The sequence below is a fragment of the Lycium ferocissimum genome, chromosome 9, assembly GCF_029784015.1.
Source record: "Lycium ferocissimum isolate CSIRO_LF1 chromosome 9, AGI_CSIRO_Lferr_CH_V1, whole genome shotgun sequence".
Lineage (NCBI taxonomy): Eukaryota > Viridiplantae > Streptophyta > Magnoliopsida > Solanales > Solanaceae > Lycium > Lycium ferocissimum.
In genome coordinates, this window is record NC_081350.1 from 30,882,495 (window position 1) to 30,893,684 (window position 11,190).

At 33.5% G+C, this 11,190-nt stretch overlaps 2 protein-coding genes across 2 annotated transcripts; both read right to left on the reverse strand.

Moving 5' to 3' along the window:
• Nucleotides 1–2,548: 2,548 nt before the first annotated feature.
• On the reverse strand, nt 2,549–3,120 carry LOC132069395 (uncharacterized). The gene has a single exon (XM_059462752.1). The coding sequence runs from the start codon at nt 3,034–3,036 to the stop codon at nt 2,695–2,697; it is 342 nt and encodes a 113-aa protein (XP_059318735.1). The 5' UTR covers nt 3,037–3,120; the 3' UTR covers nt 2,549–2,694.
• A 3,608-nt stretch (nt 3,121–6,728) lies between these two features.
• LOC132030239 (transcription factor MAMYB) lies at nt 6,729–7,941 on the reverse strand. Its single transcript, XM_059419772.1, has one exon. The coding sequence runs from the start codon at nt 7,918–7,920 to the stop codon at nt 6,937–6,939; it is 984 nt and encodes a 327-aa protein (XP_059275755.1). The 5' UTR covers nt 7,921–7,941; the 3' UTR covers nt 6,729–6,936.
• Nucleotides 7,942–11,190: the final 3,249 nt, after the last annotated feature.

Sequence of the window (11,190 nt, forward strand, 5' to 3'; positions counted from 1 at the left end):
GAAATAGTATTTGTGTCTTCCATTCACGTATCTTGCTCGAACCAAAGTATTTGCATCTTCCATTTTTGTGACTTGCAGTTGGATTACTTTCTTTGCTTCTCAACATCACCATCAGTTTTGAATCCCTCTCAAAATAAGGAACAACATTTTCCACTTGAAGATCTTGTCTGTTAGATTGAACATACTGTATTATCAATTTCTCATAGGGCTGGGGAGGCTCATGAAGTATGATAGTTCTCACATAGCACCTTTTTAGGAACAGTTATGTACTTTTTGTAAGATTAAATGATCAATCTTTTGTATGTCTTTTATGAACAGATCAACAATGGGTCACGACGGACTTATTACAACAACGATTATAATGATTTGGAATAAGCTCATGACTATTGGTGACATTCAAGGTATCAGGAAATATGAAGATTCGAGAGGCAACAACTTGAACTCGCTCGAAGGCAAGTCAAGAAGGAAGGGGGACTTTCAAATTCCATTCACCATAAGCTGCTTCCGTGAACTCACGAATTTAAAATGCTGGGGTATGGAAAAATGGCCATAAACATATATTTACAACAACGATATAAACCAAAACATGATCTAATACTCCGATGCGTGTGAAAACTTGCTCATAATGGCTCAGAAATCATCTTCATGTCTCCATAAAGGAGAAGGTCTTCTTTAATGCTTATCATATATGACAACCAGCACTGAGTACAATTTTAATTTGAACAGTATAACAAGACAAGAAAATGTGTGAACTTGAGAATATTGACAGCCTCATACTAGATAAAGATGGACTGACAAGGTAGAAAATGTGAAAGAACTACTATGACACACTTAAATTGAGCAACATGGACATGATGTGTATTCAGTTGTTACTTGGAATAGAAGTAAGTATTTTTTTGTTACAAGTTCTTTTTCAGAAGAATTCCATTTATAGTAAGTTATGACTGCACATCCAGACTCCAGTTAAATAACTTCTCAAAGAACATGACTCCTTCAAGATTTACCTTAAAGCTCATAACCAGAGACTTCTCCCTACTACAATTAAGAACATGAAAAATCCATAACTGTTAACACACTATAATAAACACTCATTTATTTCCCTTCTTTGTGTCTTTACGTCCAAAGCCAATGGTGACCGGAAAACACCTTTTTTTGGATTCTATTGATAGCGCATCTATTAAGTACATCCACAAGAAATGGAACTACATATAATATGTCTTTCGATTAGTTGTTTCAATTTCATCAGATGTGATACAATATTTGCCCCTTCATAGTGGAGCATCCTTGGATAACTTATTTCTGACCGGATAATCTTCTAAGGAGAGGAGAAGATTTATGACTTTACAATCACATTACAGATAGTTGGATCAATGTTCAAATATTTAGCTAAATGACAATTTGAACCCACACGGTTCTGAAACCATTAAAATTGTATCTATTATAGTAAAACACCAACAACCAAAGCTTTCAAACATGCACACACAGGAAACCAATGAGATATAGCTAGTTATTCGCCAGACTCAGAACTTATACAGCAAAACAACCACTTGGAAACCATGGCAACTTTGGAAAGCCTCAATTATGTTGCAAAACACCTATTGTGAGTATCTTGTAGAATCATTATCAAAAGAAAATCTGCAAAGCACTTGACCCTCATGACAGGAAAAATCATCTTAAGACTTCACAAACTATAAGCACATCCAACTCAAAAGAGGGCACGCTATGAAAATACTCAAATGATCAAGAGAAATTGTGGTTGTTCTAGAAATTGTAAACTTATGAAGGATGTTCCAATATGAAGCACATTTGCACTTGGCTGCACCAAATTTCTTGGTCTAACATCAAAAGCAACTTTGGCATACTTGTTGAAATAATACAGACAGAAAAGAAAAGGAAAAGAACCACATGAAATAGGTCGCATTTTGTTTTCAGATTAGAAAGCTCTCTTTTTTATTGCTCTTAACAGTATTTTTACAAAGACTTCCCATTGAAATGCTTATAAGATCACAGTGCCATAAAACTGAAACTAGTAGTAGCATTTTTCTTTTGCCTCAGCTTAGCTAACATAACTAAGCAGCCTCAATAAGAATACTAATCATGCTCCAATTAACTAACATCAATCAACTAAGCCTCAATCCCAAACGAATTGGGATGGGCTGTATAAATCATTCTGCTTTATTCGAGCTCAATTTATTCTTATTTTTAATAAATTATTTTTCTTAAACAAATTAGACCCCTAATGAGTCGTTTTTTATTATTAAATTCTAAAAATACTATGTTTGGTAGTTCTTTTGCTGTATACCACAAAATACAGAATTCAGATATAAATTATGAGCTATATATTATTTAACAAACAAATAAGCTTAATAACTAATACGATAAAATAATACATTCACTTATAACTAATCGAAAAGCTAATACTTGAACCAAGCTACCAACACAAAAGTTCAGGGAAAAAAGTTTAAATTAGAGTAGTAGCCAACAAACTTAGAAACGAAAACATAAAAAAGCATCGAAAAGCTAAAATCAAGAATACAAAATCAGTAAATTAACCAACAAAATTAGGGTATTTCAGTACGTCGTGTTCAGTAAAATTACACTAAATTCATCAGAAAAAAGAACCTTTTTTCCCCAATTTTCTCAACTAAGAAAACTCAAATGCACAAGTCTTCTCTTCCACACAACCCCCAAAAATCAGAAAACCACGCGAAATTGAGGCGCGTCGGACCCACTCGCGGGCAAAACCTCCCAACGACAAGGCTCAAGCTCATCAGAAACAGGACAATATCCAGCAAGTGTAACCTTATCAACTGAAGCCGCAACCGACCCGAATTCGAATACGGTTATATCCGTTGGCGGCGGGTACGGCCTCACAACCTCAACTGCTCCGTTCATACCCGGAACTTCCGGTTTGTCCGAAGTGATTTGGTCTTGGGCTTTCGGGTCGGAAGATATGTGGGTATTCGGGTCGGGTTTTTGAGTGGGTTTAGGGGTTTCTTTTTTGTTGTCGCCTTTCCACCATGACAGAATTCCCATGGCTATTACCTACAAAGGGTTTTGAAGTTGTTGCTACTCTTTTTTGTGCTTCGATATTTATAGTAGAGTGCTTTGACAATATTATCTGTTTCTTGGAAATGTTATCAACATTTTCCTTGAAAAAAATGTATTTACAGTTTTATACCAAATACTATAAGGGGTCGTTTGGTAGAAGGTATAAGCTGGGATATCCCAAAGACTAATTTTTATACTATATTTGGTAGAAGGTATAAATTTATTTTGGGATAAATTTATACCATCGCCAAATATGACAAAATATTTGATTATCTGGTTATACCTTCTTATCCCATTTATCTTGGAGTTATTTTATACCATCTTTTAGATGATATAAAATAATCCCAATAGATGGGATAAATTAGTCCCGGGATTATAATTCCGGGATAATTTGTCGTTTGGTAGGTAGCTAAAATTATCTCGGGATTATAATCCCGAGACTAATTTATCCCACTTCTTGGGATTATTTTATCCCATCTGAGAGATGGGATAAAATAATCCCAGGATAAGTGGGATAAGGTGGGATATCCCACCCTTAGGATAAGGCTTCATTTTGTACCGTGTTTGGTAGGAGGTATAAATTTATCGACGATAATTTATCCTCCTACCAAAACGACCCCTAAAATTTTGATATCCAAATTTATACCATGCATAAACGACCCCTAAAATTATAAAAGCTAATACTGATAAATTACTAAAATCTCACTTCAGTTTGGCTTATAACACTAATTTTTTCTGGGTTTGTAATATTATATTCGCCTTCATTATTTATCCTTTTTCGTAACAATTATGTTAAACTATTTAATATTAAAACAAATAAGCGATAAAATTTAACTAATTTATCCCTTCTAATGATACGCTCTTTTATTAGTTTAATTGTTATTATTTTTAAAAAGATTCCACCTTTGGCAAAATTAAACTAAGCTAGGTTCTTGACGTGAATAAGGCTTATTTTGGACTTTAAAAATGGAAAATGCAAATACTTTGGTTTGAGCAAGATACATAAATGGAAGATACAAAAAATGCTCAAGCATATAATTTTAACTTCTAGATTTTCCAAAGATTCGAGAGTAATCTAGGACATACACCATAATCCAAAACGGTCTAACAAAGAGCTACTCCCTCTGTTTACCTTTAATTGTCCACAATAAACTTTACAATTACTTTAAGAAAATAATAAATGAAGTGAACATTTTACTATAATATCCGTAATTATTAGCCTTTGAAAACCATTGAGAAATGACTTGAGGAATTATTAATTAATGTTGGGGTAAAATATGAAGAAAAAAAAAATTGTCTAGGACAAATAAAAATGAAATTTTATTTTTAGTATAGAGAACAAGTAAAAGTTTACGGAGTATATAACAGATTTCTTAAAACCCAAGACAGACAGAAAACAATGATTTTTTGTCACATAATTCAGTATTCAATCTGCTACAACGCAGTTTTTGTGACTACTGCTTTACGGGCGGCTCAATAGGATAGGTGGCCTAAAACCGAAATTTAAAAAAGAGACCTTGTATTTATTTAGCAAAATTATATTTATTATTAAATGAGAGGTAGTGAATTATATTTTGATAATATCATTTTTTTTAATTAAAAATATAGTCAACTTTTGTGTAATTTTTCGCCAGACTTTATTGAGTTAGGTAAGATCTCATTGATTTAGTTTTGAGAACTTTTAATTCATGCAATTGTTACAAAAAATATTTTATAAGCAATTGAAAAGAAAGAAGCAAGATTTTAATTGATTGAATATGCCAATTAGAGTATCACATTCTACTTATATAATTTATCTTATCACTTCAATCATAAAAATATATCAAAACCATCAATATTATGGTCACTATGCTTTAAAAGACATGTACAGAATATACAGATCATTAAAATGCACTACAATAGACCTTTTCCAAACTTTAAGACATTGTACAGAATCATCCCTCAGTCAAAGGTCAGTAGTAGAGCAACAGGCATATACTGGAAGAGAGGAAATTAATTGCTTCAACACTGAGAATTGGACAACACTTGCTCTAGAAATTTAAGGGGGAATAACACTTTTCCGGTGTCCATGTCCAAATAAATCAGAGTTGAGAGAAGCAATGTCTTTTCTTCATGCCTAGTTTCAGATGAGCAACAAAGAAAAACGTTATGGGTGGTAGTTGTAGGTATCAGGAACAAGTCCAGATGCAAGAGGGAGCTAGGATGTTGGTTACGGGCAAAGTACAATAGCAAATGACAGTATAAAAAGGACATCGAGATGGATTTCGCTTGCAAATAATGAATATTTCATTTGATGTTAGTTCGTTGCTTTCAGAAAGCATGCAGTTTTCCTCATTTCTTTTACTATCTAATCTGCATAGACTAGTTTCTTCCTACTTTTCTTTCATTTCATTAAAAATAGGTAAGGGAAGCATCCTTGCTTCTTACTGGCAGTTAATGACGACCCAGCTTAAGGGATGCAATGAATAAATCTAAAGTTACAAGGATGCTAGGGTTCAACATGATGATCTCGAACTAACCTAAAAGGTAGCCCATAGCAACTTTATCTGCTGAGTTCTTGTCACGTAGTAGAATTTATGGAGAATCAATTTCATTAACTTTTGATGCGTTCCTCAACATCAGCCTCACTTCCACTGTTGATTCTCTTTCAGTTCATTGCAAACAGCTAACAAAAAGAATACCCTTGCTTCTTATTAGCAGCTAATTACGATAAATTTAAGGGATGCAATGGCTAAATCTAAATTATAGGGATGCTAGGGTTCAACAAGATGATATCCAGTTAACCTAAAAGGATACCAAAGCAACTTTGTTCTGCTGACTTCTTGTCACTTTCTTATTTTTTTTTTTTTTGGAGCTTCATTTTTCATCAACCTTGTGGATATCTTAAAGTCATGTACTAAATCACTACCCAGTCAATGTTCACATAACAGCAAAAGAACCGTTATACTAGTAATAGTGATCAATTGCTTACAGTTTCTCAATAATTAAAGAGGGGGGATTTGCAATTTCAGTATATATGTCCTCTGGGCTATGAGCAGAGAAAAGAGATATAGATTTCTTGGATAGCTGTCTGCTTAAGTTGGAGGTATCAGGAAGGATTACAGATCAAAAGAGAGGCTAGAATTGTTAACAAGTAAGAGAATGCACAGCTTGCTTCTCATTGGCTAACAATTAACAATTCAGGAAAGGTTGAACAAGATGATTTTTTTTCCAGAGGGTATGGCAAGGCATTGCTTTCGGAAACGCTTACATCTAAATTTAGAGGGATGCTAGGACTTACGGGAAAGGTTCAACAAGATGATTTTTTTTCCAGAGACGCTAGGACTTATGGCAAAGGTTCAACATTCTTATTATCAAGTTAATCTTCCCAGTAACCAATAGTCAAGTAAATATTCTCACCAAATTGCTCCAATTCTACCTCCAACCCCTGCTGCTAGAGCATAATCAGAAACGTTAAATCGTGTTTTCTTTTCTGCATCAAGCTGACTATGCTATACCACGTAATGGTCGCACAGGCGACTTATTCTAGCAATTGGCAACACATCAATTAAAAGAGTGATAATGTAAAGCATCACAAAGTGCCAAGATCAGATATTTGACATCAAATGTCAAGATTATCTTTAGCAAACTGCAACTCAAAATTCGGAAGGACGATTCTACTCTTAACATATGCATAGTGAGCTCAATCTCCACAGAGTGGAAATGTATTTATTCATACAAATCAATGTCAAGTTACATATTTCAAAGAACAACATAAATTCAAAACTTTTTAAGTAAATCCCGGTTGCCTATCAATTTCTTCCTCAACAAATCACAGTATGCCAACTAATACAAGTAGTGTTTTCTAACAAAATAATAAGTATTGTATATCATAAAATATGTTACCTAAGCTTCAGCATTACCAGACTTAGAACTTCTAAAATCCTTCTTCAACTCAGCCATTCTTTTCATACAAGCTGCCTTATTCTTCCCAGGCACAGCAGCTGCTATTTTCTCCCACCTCATCGCCACTTCCTTCGGAAACGTCTTCAATGCATTAAGCAATGCCAAATCCTCACCACTAGTCCAACTCTCCACCGCCTTTTTCGCATCCACATTATCAAAATCACCTTCATTTCCACTCTCACTTCTCTTATCCATCGGTTTTCTATCCTTCAAGAACCTCGAATACGAATCCTCATCACTCATTTTCTTCTCACCCAATTCTTTAGCTTTCTTTATCACATTTTCCACTTTATATCTCCCATTAAACCCTTCCGCTATCGCTTCCCATCGACCCGGTTTCCCTACCGGGTTCTTCCCCATCATTTTCTTCAACAATTCCTCATCCCCTTCACTCCATACACTATCCCCCTTACTATTTTTCGAATTTTCCACCAACCCATTACTTTTTTTCGAATTTGGAACCGACCCATTACTATTTCTTGAATTTGAAACCGACCCATTAATTTTCTCGGGTTTCGGGTCATAATTGGTGGCAAGAACCGGCTCAAAGTCAACGTTTTTTTTAGGTTTGTTGGATCTTCGGTTTGACTTTTTTGACTCGGGTTCGGTATCAGAAACATCATCTTTAGGCGGGTCTTGAATGGGGGATCCGAGTCCGACCCGAATATCACCAGCTGTAACAGAAATAGGAGCAAAAGGACCAATAAGGAAAGAAAGAAAGAGCCATAAGAAAATGGATCCAATTGGTTCAAGATTGAAGTAAAGGAAGGAGAGAGTGAAGAAGAGAAGAGAAAGGGAAATGGAGATGATGATTCCGGGTCGGTAAAAAGAACGGGTTTGGGTTACCGGATCGGAATTGGATTGGGGTAATGGTTTGGATTGAAGGACAAATCTGGGTTTGGCATCTTCGTCTAAGAACTCCATTGACAATTGTGAGAGAATTATACATTTCTCTATCCTATTTTAGGAACTTATATACTATGTGTAAAATAGAGAAAATGCAAAAAATGGTCCCTTATGTTTGTAGTAAGTTCAAAGTGGTCCCTTATATACTCTTGTATTATTTTGAGATATTTTAAGTTTGCTAGAGTGAGCAATTTTTGTTTTTGTCTATATTTAACAAACTCTTATTTTTATTGGATTAGCCAGACCTGTGAAAGAAGGACCAGTATTTAATATGAACTCATATTTGGAGGTGTTATATTTGCGTTTTTGGAATCTGGTGCAACATTTTGAGGTACGACTTGTGTTGCTATTTTTGTTATTTATTTATGATGTCCGATGTAGTTTTTACTGTTGCAATTATGAGATTTGACAGGTTTTTGTGGAGTTTGTAGTTAAATCTTTTGTTTCACATTTCCTTTAAATCTAACAATTAGACCTTGTGAAATATTTGACCAAAAATGCTCACTTTTGAGAAAATTCAAAGGATTACATCAAATCAAGAATACTCCATATGTTAAGAGATCAATTTGAATCTACTTCGAACATAAAAGGTTCTTTTTTTCTATTTTTTCGTGTAAAATAATTCCTCCTCCTTTTACTTTTACTTTGTCCATTATATTAAAAATAAATTTTACTTATTTATTTAATATATCAAAAGAAAACAATTTTTTTACCTGCTTTACCCTTAATATGGGTATTATTATAAAATAATACCCATTATTCCTTAAGGAGAGTGCAAAGTCGATTGCGGATGAGTAAAAGTGAAGAGAGAGAGTATTGCATAACTACTACTTTCTCCATTTCAAAATATTTGCCTAGTTTTGATTTGACACGGATTTTAAGGAAAGTAAAGCAGACTTTTTAATTTTATGGTTGTTAACTAAAGATATGCTTATCTAATACTAAAATATTTAATTTTGTAGTGTAAACATATCGTATAGGAAGTTGTAACTAACAACGTGTTTAGAACGTTGTTACGATTGTATTATATTGTATACGTTACTACAGTACAATGTTTGTTTTGATTGTTATTTAAAATGTATCGTATTGTTAAATTCAGGTATTCGTATGATAAAAAATCCTATTTTATGTAACAATCGATTTGGTGTTATCCCGGGTATTCTTTCAATTTAACACCAATTATCCTCGCCATATTTCATAATCCTATTTACCTTTACCTATATTATCTAACTCCATCAAATGCCTAACATCTCTCTCTTTTCCCAATCTATTTCTTTTTTCTTCTTCGTCTTTGTGTCCCTACTTTTTGGTGAAAAAACTTTTGTGATTTTATAGTGTACTATTTTTAATTTATCGAGTTTCTTCTCTTGTTTTGAATTACATGTATTTCTTTTTGTCCATTACTGTTTTTTTCATTAATTTTGTTTTGAAATTTGCATTAATTCAATTTATATTTACAATGCATTATTTGGCACAACTTAATAAATTCAATATTTCCAATAGTTTAGGGCATTTTAGTAAACTTACAGAGTTTCAATACAATACGACATCCCAATTCAAACAAAAAAATGTTCTTATCGACAAACGATACGGTCAGCATATCAAGCATTATATACTATAGCTTAAGTAGCGATCTGATAAATCTGACGTAGTACAGTACATTATGAAACATGGATAACAACTATCCAAACAGAGTGTAAGAGTTGTCAAAAAAGAAAAAAGACATATGGAGTATTCCTTGTTGTGTTAGGAGATGAAATCCTTGTTGCCATGGCAAAAGTTGTGTGTTGTTAATTATTTGCCTAGATAGTTTATAGTAACAAGTAAGCTGTGTAATTATTGCGTCATGCGTACAGGTTTATATAATGTTAGCAAGGAATGTACAGCTCCAATTCAATCATAAATTGGCAAGGCGGATCATGGCAGCTTAATTAATTACTCTATCTAAATTTAACTGGAACCTTGCCTCCATAAAATTTCAATTGACATATAACATATATTCTCTACATATAATACGCCAAAAAGTTTTTCAAATTTTGACTTGGTACTCATGTTGCAGAGGAAGAGAGGACGAAATAGGATGGCAGTATGATACTTATGATACCAGACAGAAGACATTATAGAATGTTTCAAATCTTATATTTGCGTCTCTGTTCAAGACTAATGAGTTGGTTCCTTTCCAAAGCTAGAAACATTTGCTTCTAGTTATTTGAAATATTTGTCCCATTATTTGTTAGTAACTACTTTTGTTTTTGGTTTTTTGAATGTCTTTAACATTTTTTACTCTTGATGGCGTTGTTTATTAGCTTTACCTTGTCCTAAGTATTAGCATTTTATGCTGTTATCTTCCACCATCATAAGTCTTGAGATAGATACTGCTCATGCGAAAACATGTGTTGTTTTATGTTTTTGAGAATTTGAAATAGAAGAAATGATTTTAATTCTTTTAATTCTTTGTTTAGGTTCCACGACATCTAGTATTTTTGTCTTTACCAAGATTTAATAGAGATTGATCTTGAAGGTTTGAATCCACCTCATTGAACACTAAAATCCACTGACCCTTGGGGTGCTATACATGTCTTTTAACAATTTTTTTCCCTTCTTTCTATTTTCTTTGTCCTTTTACTTAATTTCAGTATTATGAAGAACTAAAGATATCAGTTGATTATATTAGATTTCAGAAACACATGCTATTAATTAAGCAATAATTTGATTTCAGTGTTGCCGAAACATAGAATAGATTTTGTTGAGGAATAGTTAGACGACTTCAAGGAAGTAAAAAAAATTATCCTCTGCTCTCTTTCTCAGCTGCAACATGAGTACCAAGTCAAATTTGAAATCCTTTTGGTGTTTTGAGGGAGAGATGTACATGAAGAGAATATTCATCTAATGTCACTTGAATTATTCAACAGAAATCACAAGGTAATTGCTAACACATTATATAAACCCCTACATAGTTTCACAACATGTAACATTATTGCTCAAGTACGTAATGCAAATAATACATAGAACTTTCGCGATATATTGGCAAGAAAACACTCATCAGCTTGCTTTCTGATTTTGATAGTCATGATTTCTGTATTTTGTTGTGAAGGACATGACCACGTCTTCAACGACGATGATGCTACTAGTTCTAGGAAGACAACAAATGTTTCAGAAGGGAAGAGCAGAATTTTGTTTGTGAAAATTGATGTATTTTGCCCTTGCAATTTATGCTTTCCTACAGGCTGCACTTGTGCTTATTGTAGCTATCAACTTTGTTGCCTCAGCAGAAAGTAAAAAGAAAAA